At 43.9% G+C, this 17,685-nt stretch overlaps 1 protein-coding gene across 3 annotated transcripts; it reads right to left on the bottom strand.

Annotated features, from left to right (window-relative positions):
- Positions 1-935: 935 nt before the first annotated feature.
- Positions 936-10,026, bottom strand: NPL (N-acetylneuraminate pyruvate lyase). Of its 3 annotated transcripts, none has more exons than XM_066556066.1 (12): positions 9,977-10,026; positions 9,155-9,223; positions 7,488-7,561; positions 7,030-7,117; positions 5,907-5,964; positions 5,751-5,826; positions 4,730-4,822; positions 4,280-4,428; positions 4,042-4,088; positions 3,167-3,251; positions 2,802-2,841; positions 936-1,713 (listed from the first exon to the last, which is right to left on the bottom strand). In XM_066556066.1, exons 2-12 carry the CDS (start codon positions 9,217-9,219, stop codon positions 1,562-1,564), a joined length of 927 nt encoding a protein of 308 aa, XP_066412163.1. In that variant the 5' UTR covers positions 9,220-9,223; positions 9,977-10,026; the 3' UTR covers positions 936-1,561. The 3 variants fall into 3 exon arrangements, with proteins under 3 accessions (XP_066412163.1, XP_066412164.1, XP_066412165.1); XM_066556067.1 differs by lacking the exon at positions 9,977-10,026 and adding an exon at positions 9,403-9,492; XM_066556068.1 differs by lacking the exons at positions 7,488-7,561; positions 9,977-10,026 and having other exon boundaries at positions 9,155-9,390.
- Between the last annotated feature and the right edge of the window lie 7,659 nt (positions 10,027-17,685).

The following is a 17,685-nucleotide window of genomic DNA, read 5'->3' as shown; positions in this document are numbered from 1 at the left end:
ATGATCTTCCTTAGAAAAGGTGTGGTTATGCAAACTAAATCTTAGAATTATTATCATTAGCATAGGCGCAGGCGCAGTGCACCCTGGTGGCCGCACTGAGGAAGGCTCCGCATCCCCCGCCGTGCTCCTTTGATGAAGGCTGGACGTCTTCCTCGCCGTGCCCTTTTCACCTTCCCCCTCTAGGCATGGGCAGGCTCTTGTTAGCTGTTTCAGCGATTTCCTCACTGGTTTTAGCAAGTTCTGTCCTTCATTTTATGCAAGTTTTGATCCCTGTTTCTTGCCAAATTTCATCCTTCGCTTGTGGCTTAATATTTGCTAGCTTCTATACTGGTTATGATGCATCTTATTCTTGCCCAAGTATGCCTAGACACAGTGCTTTTAACCCTTTCAGGAGCGAGTCCAGAGAAGGCCTTGAGGATGCTCCATAGGCTGGAGCCCCTCTGCTCTGGAGACAAGGCTGGGAGAGCTGGGAGTGCTCAGCTTGGAGAAAAGGAGGCTCAGGTGAGACCTCAGAGCCCTTGCAGTGCCTGAAGGGGCACAAGAGAGCTGGAGAGGAACTTGGGACAAGAGATGGAGGGAGAGGACAAGGGGGAATAGTTTCCCACTGCCAGAGGGCAAGGTCAGATGGAATATTAGGAAGAAGTTCTTTCCTGTGAGGGTGGGCAGGCCCTGGCACAGGTTTCCCAGAGAAGCTGTGGCTGCCCCATCCATGAAGTGTCCAAGGCCAGGTTGGACAGGGCTCAGAGCAACCTGGGATAGTGGAAGGTGTCCCTGCCCCTGGCAAGAGATGGAATAGGATGATTTTAAGGTCATCCCTTCTATGATTCTATGCCTTCCTAACCTGCATGACAGCATTCTGCACTGCCACATGGAGGTGCACAGATCAAAAAAAAAAAAGGAGAAATACCTGCTTATTAGTGATCCAAAGCTTGCTGTTACAAAAGGGATTTCTTTTTTTAATTTTGCATTAAGGTGTATAAACACAGAAATCGGACAGAAGCAGGATTTTACATGCACAGACAGTGTCCCAGTGACTCTGATGACCAGATATCAGCCTGAGCAATGATGGTGTCATACTGATGTTTAAACCCACAATGTAGTGTCCTTGTGGAGAGGACAAAACACCATCCAGCTGAGAGGCAGTAGAGACAGATCTTCCTCCTTTCTAGGCAAAAGTTATCAGCCCTCTCCTCCAACTGGGAAAAATTTGCTTTTTTTTTAATTAAACAATCCCAGTCAGTCCTGGAACATGCAGAGCTCCAGGGGAGCAGTATAAAATGTCAGGCCACACGTGCCCCAGCAAAGCCAGCCCTAACAGGAAGGAGCTTGGGCACATGGCCAGTTCCCTGAAAGAAATCGTGCCCATCATGTGGGGGATGTGTCACATGGCAGAGAATCCCAGCAAAGAAACCTCCAGGTGGACATGAAAGTGAACATCATACACGTGGCACTTGAGGATGTGGCTCAGTGCTGGACTCAGGAGTGTCAGGTTAATGGTTGGACCTGATGATCTTAGAGGTCCTTCTCAATGTAACAACTCCATAACTCCATGACTCCATGATCAGTCACCATTAGGCCACACAATACTGTCCAGCTTGGCTTTGGCCTTGATGATGAACTCACTGGAGGCAGCAACAAGAGGAAGCCGTGGAGGTCCCATGGGAATGCCAGAAACAGAGGTCATCACAGCTTTAGTCTGTGCAACACCAAAACCTGGGCAGACAAAAGCAAAATCAGGACATTTGCAGACCACTTTCCTTCAAGCAGCCTCAATACAGGTGTCCAAAAAAGCAGCAGTATGGATTTTCTGTGTAACCCAGTGTCAACAAGGCTTCAAGCACTTCTTGGAAGTGAAAACAGGATAACTGAAAAGTTGTAACTGTGCTTGCAGACAGGAATGACACTGCAGTAAAAATTACACCCACTCACTACATTTATTCATAGGTAAGCATTCCCCAGTGCAGACTCACACGGAGCCAAGCCTTGGGAGTAGCAACATCCTGCTCTCTGCCCATAGCTCACGACTTCTTATGTACCTTTGGATATTTAGTGTTTGCCTCTTCATCTAAAGGCTAAAAAATAATGCAATTCCTCTGACTTTGAACCCAAGAAATACAACCAGGCTCTAAAGTTTGGTGAGATTCATCAGGGCTTGTGTATGTACAGGAAACCCACAGCAAACAGTTCTCTTCATTAAATGTCTGACATAATTTAATGTAAACATTTCCTCTCTGTTTCAGTCCCCCTAGACCACTCTGTTGGTTTTAATTGCTTTTTATATTTAAACTTGACATTGTTTCTAGAAATAATTAAATTCTAAAATGTTTGGCCTTCTACAGTCTTCAACAAAACTCCTGTTTAATTACAGCAAGGCAAGAGAGAGAAGTATGAGAGCTATTCTTCTACTTGGGCACCACCATTTCAGAAAATTACTGTAGAAATAAAGCTGGAAATGAGCTTTTGGAGATGAAAGGAAAAAAAACCTAACAAAAAAATCAACCCACAGAAAGAGTCAAGATAAGAACAAGGGTAAATCACAGAGTCACAGCTTTAAACCTCTGAGATTTCACAGCAGAAGGAAGGAAGGGAGAGTGGAATCTGTCAGGGATGCTTGGTCAGCTCCCTTTGTTGAGCTCCCAACTGCTACTAAGTTGGGAAACAGCAGATGCAACAGTTTTTCACTGCAAAATCTTTCAGGAAGGAAGTTCTAAGAGTACAGCAACATGAGAGTTTGAGAAGCAGAAAGTTTGCACTTTTAAATATAGTGAGGGAAACAAGCAGCGTTTACTCAGTTTACTTACCCAGTTTGATGACAAAGTTGAGAAATTCCCCAGTGAGAAACTAGAAAAGACCAGCAGTAATTCATTAACACCCTCCAATTTGAAGGTGTAAAAGCATCTAAAGCTACTATGTTTATATTTTATATCATTGCTCACTTGCATGGATGAGATCAGAGTTGAAGGGTAAGTAGTTAAAAGGCAGTGAGTAATGGTCAAAAAAGTGAGGATGGATGAATAACCAAAAGGGAGGTCGAAGATGAAAGAATTTTTCTTTGATAAGAAAGAAAATGCCTCAGTATGGATGAGAGAAGCACACGGAGAACAGCCACAGAAAAGCTCAAAGACAAAGAAAGTTGCTCCCAGGGAGGCCTGGGAAGATGCTGTACCTGATACTGCTGTGCCAAGGCAAAGTCTGGCTTTGCAAAGGCTTGCAACATGAGATTGGTTTGTCGGCCCAAATAGTTGTATGTACTGTCAAAAAACCAAACCAAAAATAGAATTGGTAAATGCAAAGAAGGAACTTAAACCAGTGAAACAAAAGAAGTAACCACAGGCTTTTGTTGTTGACATTGTCATTATTATGAGAGAAATTAGTGGAATTTCTGTGGGGTGCAATCTAATGTCAAGCATCTGAAGTATGCCAAGCTCCATGGAAGAATTAAGAGAGCCGATTTCTCTTCCCAGTTCTTTCCAAATGGAACTGCTTTCCAAAACTAAAAATAAAAATACATCATGAGGCAATAAGGAAAGTCAATCACTTAATTTTCCAGTTGCTTGTTCATTTAATGGATTGCCTAGATGGGAACACAGGTATCACACAGTAATTCATCTCATCAGCCTGATATGAGGGGCTGAGGAGAAATTAGAAATTAAACTCAGCACAGCCCTTTTCCTCACAGACTGCTCATGTGAACTAACAATTTTAACCTCTCTGGGATTTGGTTCCTTACCCAAGGCAGATAGAAGTGATTACCTACTTCAAAAGTTGCCATGAGGATAAAAAGTACACTGAAACCTTTGGGTCAGCTTAGAAACCACAGCAATGATCACCCAAAGGAACATAATCTGAGATCCTGGGTTATATGACTGTCCCATCACTAGGACTGGGGCTAGACTGTGTGTCTGTTTGCCTCTGTATATCCCTATCCTGCAAAATCTTCCATTGCTGTGACTGAAAACAGTCAAGGAAATACTATGCAGATAGGGGAAGATAAAACAGCACAGTGTATGTGTGAGGGGAAGGAGTCCAAGACATACTGACCTTCCAACGGCTCCATTTGCCCCTAGTGCCAGTGCAGCCAACAGTTGCTAGTTTGGGGTGGAGGGAGAAAAAAAAAAGTAAAAAAAAAATTATTTCATGTAATAAAATAAAGGGAAAAAAGGGGTGGAGAGAGGGAGCAGCAAAACTGCCTTGCACTGAGTGTCCAGGGTTACTTCTTCCCCAAGGCTGAAGCAAGAGAGTACCTTAGAAGAAATTACTTTTAAGAGAAGCTTCTTACCTCATCCACCCCATAAAGAAATTCAAACTCCCCTGTTTCATTCTTGTGTATGCACTGTGCCAGGTCCAAGAGGTCTGTGTCACTGAACTTCACACCCTGGAAGGTGGGGATCTGTGCTTTTATGCCATCCAGCAACTCTTCCACACGAACTGTGCACAACAGCAATCTCATATGAGGGAACACAGGCCTCTTCTGGGACAGTTCCCTGCCTTGTCTCCAAGAGAAAGACTTCATATTTTACAAGTTGTTCACTTTCAGCCTAAGCCCAGTAAACTATACAGCTCTAAAACAATGAGTAAGACAGAGTAAGACTCTTCTACTAGATCAGAAAAAGTTTAGGAATGAACCAGCAACAACACATTTAAGATTAAATATAAATCCATGCTTTCAGAAACACCATATAACCTGCTTTCCAGAGCAAATCACCAAAGATCTGTACTCTGTACTTACTCTTCACACCTGTCAGAGGAGGAATGTGATAGTAATAAAATGGCACCTCAGGGGCTTCAGATGCAACCTTCTGCATGAAAGCAACCAGCTCATCTAGAAGGAAACCAGCAGGGATCCCATAAGAGAAGGAGATCATCCACAGGGAGACACAGTTCAGATTCACAGCATGGGGGCTGTGGAGAGGCCTCAGCTTGTGCACACACACAGCAAGTCATACAAAACCCTTCACAAGTCATAAAACATTAAATGTGATATAAATCAGGGGAGGACCCTTAAGAAAGCCAAAGAGAGTATTTCTTTTAAACCAAACCAGTTTCAGTAGCTCCCACTCATTCTCTTACAGGTGTAACTCAGGCATGCTCTCACATGTGCCAGATCTGTGTGCCAAGTGACCTCAGCAGGATCCCTTGTGTGCAACAGAGGACAAGGGATCAAGTTCATGTTCACCTCCCTGGGGTATGGTGCTTTCACATGAACATTTCCATTCAGAATTCATTCAGACAACTTCTAATATTTATTTTACAACCCTCCACTTCATGTGGTTCTTTTATGTCATTGTCAGGATCTTAAGGACAAAATACTCAGTTTGCAAGTTTTGAGGTAACCTTAGAACCAAACCTGATCACCTCAGTAACAAGAGCCACACCTGTGTATCAGCAGTTGCTCAGCTTGGTCAGTGCCCAGCAAGGGTCACCATGGAACCAGCTGCTTCCTAGTGTGGCCCAGATCAAGCATGAACACCAAACTATCCATTCAGAACACAGACTAGTTAACTAGACCATTCTTTCCAAAAGCAATTCTTCTTCTTACAAAAGGCTAACAAAATACATCCCAAAAGACATCCTTCCCATTTCTTACCAGGATAATTCTGCTATCTCTCCTCTTTAAAAAATGCTTCTTGCAGGTTTTGCTTTTCCATTACAGTTGTGCAAACATTACTATCAGAATATTTTCCTAAGAAAGCACATTACATTCATCCTTTATCTATGACCAAAAGGCCTCAGCAATCACATCTACTCACCTTTGTTTGTGGGTTTGAAGAAGAAGGGGGCTATGACAGCAATGCCATCAGCACCTATGGCTGCTGCATGTCTTGCCTATAAAAGACAGAGTGGAAAGTATCTGAAGGTACATCTGCTTCTATTTATCACACACAGAGTGAAAAATATATACACACCAGCTCTTGGCACTCTGGCAGATTCAGTGCTCCCACATGAATGATCACATGGTCCAATCTGCACAAAAAAAAACAAATTCAGAAGATTTTGGGGAGGTTTCAGTGATGGTGAACTACCAGGCTGCCAAAATTACTTGCTTCAGCCCAGGCAGCCACAGAAGAAGAACCCAAAAAAAGAGTTGAGCCTGGGTTGACCTGATGACCAGAAACATGGATTAATGCTGACAGGGACAAGTGCTGGTGGAAGAAAGAAAACACATTTGTAAACATGATTCACATGGGACTTCTTGCTGTAGTGCTTGCAAGGCTTTCAGGAGGGATGAATATTAGTATTTTATTACGAAATTTGAAATCAAGACATAAAGGATTTAAGGGGAGGCTGGGAATTGTAAAGGAAATCAAAGTATATCTTTACTTTCTAAACTTATTTCTCTGCAAACCTACCAGAAGAGTTCAACCTCACAACAGCACCTTTGACAGCTTGTCTGATCCTGCTAAGGGAATCCTCCATGCTCCAGTCCATCAACCCCACTGCTGGTTTTTCTCCTTTTTATCCATAGGAGACATGGATATAAAGGCCATGGATCTGAAGGCCGTGATCCTTCACCCCAGTTTATTTCTCCTCACTATCCTTCTCCCCCAAAACACCTCCTCCTCTGCACATCCTCTGACCCAGCATCCAAAAGAAAGGCAGCAGTGAGGGGTACAAGGCTGTGACTGGTACAAGAAAGGGAGAATGAAGCTGCAATTGGATACACAGCTGCAGATCCAGATTGAATTCTTTCTTCTGTTACTAATTTTGTACCTTTAGGGCATGTCACACCTCAGCTTCAGTCACACCAAATAATGTAATACATTAAAAGGCCAAGCCCTTTCTCATCCCCCCCTCTCAGTGTACCAAAGAGAAGGACTCTCACAAGCTCTCTAAGCAGCAGGAACACACACCAGCTAACTGGCAGTGGCAAAAGGCAAAAACATACTTCTGTGACAAAGGAGCCGGGGAACAAAGCCCAGCAACACAATACTTAAAAAAAAAAAAAAAAAAGCATCAGCACACTTCATTTTGCAATCAGGCATTATTATAACATAAGATCTGAACCCCCATTCCCTCTCAGTTACTTACTTGTCTTTTCCCTGGCACATCCATTCTTCTGCCAACTGCTTCCTCTCCTGGATGCTAAGGGATAGGCCTTCTCCTGTTGTGCCATTCACTGTTTCAACACAACAAAACACAACACACTGGCTGAGGCCTCATCTACACACATTGGTTTCACTGAAGACAAGAACTAACATTCTTGATTTGGGAAGAATCATTCAGATCAGTCTTCTCTGTCAACACAACATTATCCATTCATCTTTGGGAACATCACCTTATGAAGGCACCTTATTTTATCCCCCACAGAAATGGGGTGTGGGCAAAACCAGGGGCAAAACCAGATACCTGCAGTCTCTCCATTGGAGAGTATAAATGGCCAGGATGATCCCACATCCACATTCCTTCCCACTACAGCTCCTATTAGGTAAGATATCACAGGATTCCCATCCAGGTAAAAGGGCTGTAACACAGTTTCTATCACTTACCAAAAACATTCTTCACATTCTGCTCATTTACCAGATAATCCACGTACTGACGAATCACTGGGAGGTTAATTTTTCTGCAATAAAAGGAACCATTAAGCCCCCACCCACAGTTATTTTAAACTTAGTGATTAAGAAACCAAAAAAAACCCTCATGTATTTTGAAGCCCTGGTTTTGCACATACACGGATTACCCAGAGGTAAGAAACTCCTGACATCTGTTTAACATCTGAGGGTAGCAGCTCAGCCTTGAGTTCTCTCTTGCAGTTTCTCTTCCTCCTGACAAGTAGTTCGGTGTTCCAAACTTTTATTGGGAATTGCTGCAGCCTTGTCACAGCAAAGAACTTTTTTGGGATATATGGGAGAACAGGAGACACTAAAACCTCTTCCTCTTTTGAAGGAAACAGGAGTCCTCTCGAGAGCACAAAGTTATTTGTGCAAGTGCTGGCAAATGGTTAAACTGCTGGGTGTTATAACTGCTGGATACAGAGAGGGGAACGGCATCCGCTGGATGTGACTTTGACCTCTCTCTCTCATTAAAGGATGAGGAGAGCAACAGAATTCCCTGTCAAGAGGGGAAGGAGAATTCTTGGGTTATCTTCTATGCAAGACAAACTTATTTTGTTTACTAGTGTATAATATTTCACTGTTGTTTTCATTTGTCAAAAATACAGACCAAACCTATGGTCTGGAAGTCAATTCTGATGTCTTGATAGGTTTTACACAACATTCAAAATTCCATAGATGCCTTCCCAGAACATATCTGACAAGGACCATGCAGTCCAGGCAGAGGGCTCAGGTCACTAAATACTATGTTGCAATAAATTTGGGTCATAAAAAAAAAAATCAGAAACAAGTTTCCTTTAAAGCAAGAATCAAAGCAGTGACTGCAATTGAATGAGTTCCCTGACTGGGATGGAGCCTTATTTTTCAGCACATAAAGTAAAGTTCACTTTTGGAGACCTGTACTAGCAAATCTCCACTGTGTCTCTCAAAAGCATGTACAGATCCTGAGACACCCCCCACAAGAGCTCAGGGTTCTCCACTGACTCCAAACAACTCAGTCTTGCAACATCAAAATGCAGTGAGAAGGCTTCTGTTTGCCATGCCTGCTCTGAAGAAAGCTGAATTTCAAGTTTCAATTTGATGTTATTTTCAAAACTGTGCTGTCCTTGCAGTATTTTCTTCAAGTTTAGACTAACTTCATGCACTCATACACACATGACTGCATGCATGACTTAGCTCAGATAGAGAGAAGTCTAAAAGGCCTTCGGATTCTGACAATTATTTTCTAACTCTCAAGAGCTCTTTGTAACTAGGACTGCAATTTTCCTTAACAAATGTGAAAACACTGCAATGCTCTACACGTGTAACTGTACTATGATTTAATTTGCACCTACAAAGCAACAGGAAAGGAGAGAGACTGATCCAAAGGAGACTGATCCAAACTCAGAGCCATAGTACTTGCTGGCAACAGAAGGAAGCAGAGACAGAGGAATCTAACTCTGGGACCAATTTAGTAGTTCCTCCAATCCCATCAGAGATTGATTTTAAAAATAAAAAAAAAAAGAAAAGAAAAAGGCAAGAAAGCAAGCAGATCAGTTCCAAATAAGAAAGAAGGAAAATAGGGGTGGAAGGAAACAATAAACAGTGCAACTTAGACAGCTCACCCATCCGGAGTCATTGGAGTGATGGTAGCAGCTACGAGACCCTTTAACTTCTTTCGGGGTGCCATTGAGCTGTTTGGGGAAAAGGGAATAACCGGGATTACCGTCTCTGTTCAAGCGTTTCTGTGGAAGGGTACAGCCGCCGCGGGCTGTGCAGCCGAGCCCGCCGGGCAGCAGGGCGGCTCTGCAGGGACCGGCCCCAGCCATTCCCAGGGACGGGCTGCGGGGGCTCTGCCCCGGCTCCCCCTCACCTCGGGCGCCGCCACAGCCGCGGCCGTGCGGGGACGAGCAGGCGGCAGGAGGCGGGGACAGCGCCGGGGACAGCGGCAGCAGCTGACGGCGGCACAGCCGGCCCTGCTCAGCCCAGCCCAGCCGCGCCTCCTCATCAGTCCAGCCCGGCCCAGCCCAGCCCAGCCCCTGCCTGCCCCGCAGCCCCCCCATGGCCCCTCAGCACAGCCGCGACCCCCAGGGGCTCCTACTGCCCATGCTTCGTGCAAGAGATGAGGCTGGTTTGTTTCATCCGTAATTATCTGCAGACTTCAAGATAAAAATTAAAAAATGAACCTTTAAATATTAATAAATAACAGGATGGAGACAAACAAAATCTTGGAATGATTTGGGTTGGAAGGGACCTTAAAAGGTCACCCAGTGCCACCCGCAGCCATGGGCAGGGACACCTTCCACGACCCCAGGTTGCTCCAAGCCCCATCCAGCCTGGCCTTGGACACTGCCAGGGATCCAGGGGCAGCCACAGCTTCTGTGAGCACCCTGTGCCAGGGCCTGCCCACCCTCATGTTGTTGTTATCAGATTTCTAAAGTCCATACTTCTTTGGTGTATTCTCATGGCTGCAGATCTTCACTGATTCCTTCTTCTGCATGCTGCTCTCTATCAGGTCAGGGCTCCTCCAAGGCCCTCCCTGACTGGCTATCCCGCCCCCTTTTATCCCGGTCATCTTCATTGGTTACAGCTGCAGCCCAATTAAGGACATTACAGCTGCAGCCCATCAAGGGCAACTGGGACCTCTGGGGCAAAGCCTCTATACACATATTCTAATACAATTCCTCTACAATATTCCCCCCTTTTCTTTTACTCAAGTTAACAGTTGTACAGATGTTCAATTACAATACATACATTTCTTCATGACTCACAGGCCATGTACAACACACATAGCTCCTTGCTCAAAGGCCATACTCTTTCACAGCTCTTTGACTCAAAGGCTATGTTCTGTCGCAGCTCTTGGCCGCCACAGCTCTCAGCTGTCTTATCTTGTCACAGCTCTTGGCTGCCAGAGCTCTCGGCTATCTTATCTTCAACTATCACCACAGCTCTTGGCTGTTCTGTCACAGCTCTTGGCTGCCAGAGCTCTCGGCTGTCTTAGCTTCTGTTAACTATCACATCAGGGTCACCAATTGTAGTCGTTCTATTATTTCTCTAGAGTCCATAATGATATTCTCAGATTTCTAACGTCCATACTTCTTTACTGTATTCTCATGGCTGCAGCTCTTCACTGACTCCTTCTGCTGCATGCTGTTCTCTCTCGGGGCAGGGCTCCTCCAAGGCTCTCCCTGACTGGCTATCCCACCCCCTTTTATCCCAGTCATCTTCATTGGTTACAGCTGCAGCCCAATTAAGGACATGGCAGCTGCAGCCCATCAAGGGCAACTGGGACCTCTGGGGCAAAGCCTCTATACAGATATTCTAATACAATTCCTCTACTATACCCTCACACAGAGAAAGCTCTTCCAAATATCTCACCTAATGTCCTCACAACCCTGCTGAGCTGCTGGAAGCACTCCCAATATCAGTGCAGTGTCCCTGCTCTGGGACACACAGACAGATCCATGTCCCTGTGTGAGAAAGGTAAATGGAGCTCAGGCTTTCTGCTCCTGCCATGCAGCCCAACATGGTTTTACCAGATGTGTGTCCATTGTGGAGTGTGGGCTCCATGGCAGTCATGCACAGCACAGTCCTCCCCATCCCACCAGAACTGCAAATCTGCTCCCAGCAGACCTGACCAGCAGACTACGAGCGTCCCCTAAGACAAGGTACTGCCCTGAACAGATTCATTGCAAAACATGTCCAAAAGATATTTTAAAAGATTGTCTTCAGTGTGCACTTTCAGATCTTCCATTAGAGCGTGTTTTTGAAAGCAGCCTGTGCCTGCAGAGAGAACAATCCCCTGTTGTGTGATTCAGGAGCACATTTTCCATGGATTCACATAATAACCTCAGGAGTTTGGGGCTGTGGTATTCCTCCTCCACCCCAAAATATGCTCACCGTGGGCTGTTTGCATGCAGAGATCACTCTCTGGGTTTCTGCCTTATTAACAGCTCCTTACAAAGCACATATATTTCCCTTTTCTTAGAGGGTCATCTTGATCTTTCAGAAATCCCCTTTCTCTACACTCTTCCATCCCCACAGGTAATTTCTCTTTCTCCAGGCTCAATAATTCCATCTCTTGCAACCTTTTCCACCTCCCCAAAGCACCAGTGTGTTTCTGGAAGTTCACAGACAGTGCTCTACAGAGCCATTTAGAGGAAGTCCTCAAGATTTCCTGAGTATTTTAATGCAGTTTTAGTGCTACCTCATGGAGTTGACAGCACAGGAGAGAAGCTTCACAGTAGCCTGGAGAGGTTTAGAGCTACTTAGAACCCTATAGGAGTCAGAGATTGGCATAAAAGGGTTTTAGAGCTGTTTGGAGCTCCTCAGAGGAATTTTAAAGCCGCCTGAGGAGTTGAGAGTTATACAGTAGAGATTCAGAGGCATTTTAGATGCATTTAAAGACATATTAGTGCTGCTTACAGCAATACAAAGCAGCTTTAGATCAGTTTAGGGGAGCTCTGAGGTGCTGAGAAGAGGTTTAGAAGAGCTAAAGGAGTTTAGTGCTTTACAAGAGTTCTGGCACATTTCACAGGACTTTAGAGCTGCTTAGAACAGTCTATAGGAAGTTTACATCAGCTCAGAGTGATTTTAGAGGGTTTCAGAAGAGTTTTAGCACTGTCTCTAAGCAGGAATTCCAGAACTGCACAAGAGTTCTAGAGCAGTTGCAAGAAAACTGGGAAGGGCTTGAGATCTATTTTGAAGCATTTTACTGCTACTTTAAGCATTGTGTTCACACTTCTCAGCACCTCAGAGCTGAGAAGTTTCCTTCAGTCTTTTTGTTGCTGCTGTATTAACTTTTCCATTACTTTCCAATACACTGACTACAACTTACCACCCCTGAACTTTACTTCTACTTCCCCCAAATCACAGTTCTCTCTACATATACAGAGAAAATTCAATATCCATGAGGTCAGTATTTATTTTGATTTTTGCATATTTAGACTGAGAGCAGAGCAAATATAGGTATCTAGGTAGATACATACATACATAGATACAAGTGAGTGTATGTATGTATCATACATACAAATGTATGTATTTTTGACATCCAAACTATCACATTTCTCAAGGGGACTTCTGGTTTGGTATAATTACACTACAGTCTTGCCTCTTTGTCTCTGCAACAAACAAATGTATCCAGATGTAATTTTCTTTCAAAGACAGACTCGAGTCTATTTCCAGAGAAATATGAAGTACTGAAGCCTAAATGAAAATTCAGAAAGACAGTACCTGTTAAAGTGATGAAATTCTCTTAAGTACCATCATGGCTGGCTAGTATTCAGAAGCACATAATCTGGGGAGTTGATGTGATGTCATTATCTATGTATGTATGTATCTACCTACCTACATTTACTCTGCTCTCAATCTAAATGTGCAAAAATCAAAATAAATACTTATCTCCTGGATATAAATTTTTTCTTTTAAATCATTAAGTTTGCTGTTGATTCTATCTGAAAACTTGCCAGTTTAACTGTTCTAGACTTAAGCATAACCTGGAGGATTTTCCTAACTTAGCATGTTCTTAACAGTCTTACACAGACATTCCCTGACAGGGGCTCAGAACTATAGGCTCTTCTCTTTAAAGTCCCATCCAACACAAACAGTTCTGTGATTCTCTGAGTCAGGTTGCTGTGTCTGTCACATAAAAGATGTTTTAACATGCCAAGTTATTAATTTTTTAGATGTTAAAGTGCTTTCCCATTACCAGTCAACAAGAGCATAATCCAATTTATGTCTCTGGAAATAGAAAGAACTGTCAGGGTGCACTGGAGCCGAAGTGACCACTGGCAACCAAGAGAGGATCAGGGATGTTCCTCTTGAAGGAAAGCTCACCTCTGAACGCAGCCAACAGTGCCACCTGGTGCAGAGTGCAGCACTGGCTCATTCTGGGAACACACAGGAAGAGAGAGCAGGTTCTTGAAGAATCCATCTCTGAAGGCCTTACTCACATCATCTAAAGAACAGAAGCGCCCATCAAAACCCCACACCCACTACCAATAACCCACTGTTAGACGAGAGGAGATTCTGATATGAACCACATTCATGCCAGTAAGATAAGGAAGAAGCTTAGGGGATAAACCCTCAGTTCCAGTTACCTCTTCATGCCTTTTTGGAAGTGGAAATTATTTTAAGGAAAGTATTTCCTTTAACATATTAATCCCTACTCTCTGGGCCGGTTTGCATCATGTCTGGATGTTCTCAGGTTCCTGGGACTACACAGGGAAATCCTGACCTCTAAAGGGCAATTTTTGCATATTAGGGGCTTTTTCAGACATGTGGGGCTGCTCCCACAATTTCAGAACCCCTCAGCAGAGTCAAGAGCTTAACTCAGGTCCTTGACAGAGGAGCTGCCAGGTGGTCTCAGTCCATGCAGCATACAGACTGGAGTAGGCTGAGAATGAGAGAGAAAGGGAGAGAGGAAGGGAAGAAGGAGGCCAAAGCAGGTAAAGAAAAAGAGAAGGAAAAGATCACTTTAAAACTCTCGGAAGGGGGATCAAAGAAAGAAAATGCAGAGCCCATTGTGTTTCTGCCCAAGCAGCTGTTGCCTCTTCAGAGCTGTATTTGCAAATAAGGTGTATTCTGTCACAGTTTAGGCTTAAGTCCCTTCTAAACTATTTAAAAAAGCAAAACCAGCAATGCAATAAATTTGTGTCAAGACTTTTTACTAGCAAGCACTGTTACCTCTTTCCCTTTATGAGATATTCCTATCTTGAAGATAAAAACTTACCTTCATGTTCTTGTTTCTGAGATGAATCTTTCCATAACAGAATGTGGATGAATTTGTAGGGGAAGATGAATTAATTTCCTCTCAGCAATCAGAGAGGACTGGAAGTTTCTGTGGATCTAGGAACCTTCTTTCACTGGCTAAAGTTTGCTGAGACAATTGCTTGTGGAGTTCAGTTTCTAGCTAGATCCCAGAACAGATCCATATTAAAATAAGCCTTATTGTAGAAACAATCCAGTGAATAAAGCAGTATATAAAGCTGAAATAGCTTCTCTCTGGGCTCCATGCACAGAAGACAGGAAGGTTTAGGAATGTTTTTCATGGCTGCTGGAAGCAAGGATTCATTTAAGATTAATTCCCCAAACCTGGAATGTTTCAAAATGTGAGCTTCAGCAGGGAACTCTTGGAAAATGCCAAGTCAGGAGTGCTCTGGAGTGGTGTTTGGTGTAGGAAGCTTTTTATTTGGTCAAGAGCAGCCAGTTCCATGTTTTCTCTGATGAAGTGAGCACAGAATCACTCATTCAGCAAGATTTAGGTAACTCTGTCACTGAGTAAGCAGGAGATGCAGTAGTTTCACATCATTTGTAATGAACTAGCTGGAATCAGGCAGAAATGTGGACAAAATCCCCACACACATTGCCAGAAAGCAGATGACTTCTGGCTGAAGGTGAATCCAATAGTAACAAACTCCCCTGCTGATATAAAATGTGTAGGTCAGAGCACAAGGTCTAAATACCACCTCACTGCAGTTATGGCATAGATTTCCTTTCCACAATTCCTAAGGATAATAAGGAACCTCCTTGGAACAGTACTATAGTACATTCAACTGCTTCTTTAGAGGATGGTGTGTTTCTGCTTGTTCATTTTCCATGCTGGGACTGAGAATATGTGGAGGCTCTCTTTACAGCAAGGAGGTAAGAGGCTTCTTTTAGGAGCTGAATTTGCAGTAAACCACAATTCATCTAACAACATATATGGACACTTCTACTGCCCTGGACAGTAACTACAGTAATATCACATGCTCAACTCCTTTGCTGTGAAGTGAGGTTTCTGCACCATCATATGAGCATATGTTTACAAAAGTAAAGGCCATTTATATGTGGAGAGACCCAGTTCTTTTAAATTAAAATAATTGTCAAAGATTCTCTGACAAGCTCAAGCAGCAATGCAAAACTGCTTGGAGCTTTGTGTTGAGACCACTTGATAAAAAATGTGAGTGGCCTCACATCCCTGTCTGCCCCTCACACCCTCATTCTTCATATCACACTACAGACTTGTCAGCTACAAGAGTATGACTCAGAGTTATCATTAACCCCACTGTAAAAACACACTTTTTTCCTGGGTTCCTGCAGTCCTGACACAATTAGAACAGTGGAAAAGATTCCTGCTTGTGCACACAGTCTGTGCTTGCCTCTAGGGATAAAGGTACCTTAGAACACAACTGCATCCATGTGACAGCAGCAGTTGTAGTACTGCCACACAGCAGATGGAAGCAGTTTTGCTGTGGAGAATGTTGCTCAAGGTCTTGTTACACAGAGGAAAAGTGGAAATCACAAGTGATCATATCACAGGTTTGTCCTTGTTCTTATCCAATCAATGTTGTTACTTAAGTACCAGTTCATTACAGTGCTCCTGCCCAGATAAAGACAGTAAAATTAAGGTACAAACCACATACCTTTATCTGCTTGTGCCCTCATCCCTGCTCCTTAAGGCAAGGGAACAGAAAAACATTGCTTTGTTAGCTTTCTAGAAAATGCCAGCCAAGTCCCAGACACATACTTATGACATTACACAGAGGTCAAAAGTCACAGAGCCTTTGGGACTTAATGGCTGCTGTGTACTTGGATTTTCCTCTGTTTGGAGGTACTAGTGAGAATGTGTGTCAGGTTGCACCATAATCCCATCCCCATTCTCTAAGTTTTGGAATGTATATAAACAGAATACATGTCCCCATGCCTGCCCTACTGTCTCATGCAGCTGTTGACATGTTCTCTCAATGTTTATGTGTAAAAACAAGTGCTGGAAAACAACCTCTTGGGAAAACACTGGGGATTGTTCTCCAGCCTGGGGGTGCTCCACCAGGAACAGTCAACTCTTTGTCAGGGACATCAGCTGGACACACAAACTCACTGGGGGTTTGTTCTGGGCCTCTCTGCTCCAGAAACCAAATGAGAATCCACCCAAGGCTTGCCTTTATCTACAGAGTTATTGCCCCGTTTCCAAGGTAGTACTTCTCAATGCTCACCACTGGGGTAAATTTGTGTAGATTTGCCAAACTGTTGTTGCTGGGTATTGTTTTTCATATCTGGTGGTGTTCAAAAACACTTCCATCCCTGGGGTGACAGGGTAAGGTGACAGCTCACCTTACCCCAGCCCATGACTTTCCATGCCTATGGCTCCTGATAAAGACCAAACAGCTTCTGCTCCTCCAATCACCTTCCTGCTGTTCCTGTTTGACCCAGGCAGAGCACAGGTAAAATGGAGAAATATTTTACTCTGGAAAATAAAAAACATGAAGCATGCAGAGAAGTGGTTACACATTTCAACCTATTTGAATAAACTCCAGTAGCAAATAACTGTACACCACTTTCTTCTGCTCTGCAGAGATTTGTGGCTTTAGAGATAAATTCACAATTGCTTTTTGGCATGGTTTTACTTCCCTTTTCAGAACAGGAGTGTATCACACAGCATCCTGATGAAGTTCTCAGCAAGCAAAGTGGGTTTCCTGTTAAAAAGTCATTCCCAGCTATTGATGTAAAATGTCCCAGAGAGCTCAGCTGAATTTGGCTGCAAGGAATTTGCACAAACCATGACAAACTGAGAGGTGTTCTCAGAACACAAACTGTGCAGTTTAATCTGCCCTATTGTGCTGGTACCAAACTCTGTCTGGAGCTGCAGCTGGCTAAATGAAGAGCCCAGCTTCGCTGTGTGTATTATAATCAGGACAGGATTTCACAATAGCTTTGTATAACCCCTTTGTGCAGATATCCAAGGGCTAAGAGGGCTGATTAACCTCAAATGCCGCTCAGAACAGCCAGCCATCAGAGAACACTGTCTGTCTTTCATAACATGCCAGCAAAAATCCCGTGAGGATGGTCTCAGCAGAGTGTGCAGCCAGATTTCTACCTACCCTTCACCCCTGTGGTAAAAAGGAAAAGCTGGCATTCTGCATAGCACCACTCTCCCATAATCCAAGTCAGGTGGGGGGGAGAGACACATTATTTCTGTGAAATCCTTTCTCCCAAAGCACAAAACCTGCCACTGACCCTGTCATAAGTGGGCACACAGCCATGGCAAACAGGGGAAGTTACACAAGGGTGCAAAACTGTTTATGGAGCCACATCACACACTAGTCCCAGTGTTGCCTTGTGGATAGTAGGTGGGGCCTTTGGCATTTGCGTGGGGGCTCTCCAATGAGACCCAGAGCAG

The sequence above is a fragment of the Molothrus aeneus genome, chromosome 9 (assembly GCF_037042795.1).
Source record: "Molothrus aeneus isolate 106 chromosome 9, BPBGC_Maene_1.0, whole genome shotgun sequence".
In the NCBI taxonomy this organism is placed as follows: Eukaryota; Metazoa; Chordata; class Aves; order Passeriformes; family Icteridae; genus Molothrus; species Molothrus aeneus.
The sequence above is the reverse complement of the archived record's forward strand: the minus strand, read 5'-3'. Positions and strand labels throughout refer to the sequence as shown.

Bases quoted from the DNA above. Each gene is read 5' to 3' on its own strand.
- NPL (XM_066556066.1), bottom strand. From the start codon at position 9,219: ATGGCACCCCGAAAGAAGTTAAAGGGTCTCGTAGCTGCTACCATCACT. The intron at 5,965-7,029 runs GTAAGTAACTGA...TTTTTTGTGCAG, and splicing joins ATGTGCCAGGGAAAAGACAA to ATTGGACCATGTGATCATTC. The intron at 4,823-5,750 runs GTGAGTAGATGT...GTTTCCTTCTAG, and splicing joins CTTCAAACCCACAAACAAAG to ATGAGCTGGTTGCTTTCATG.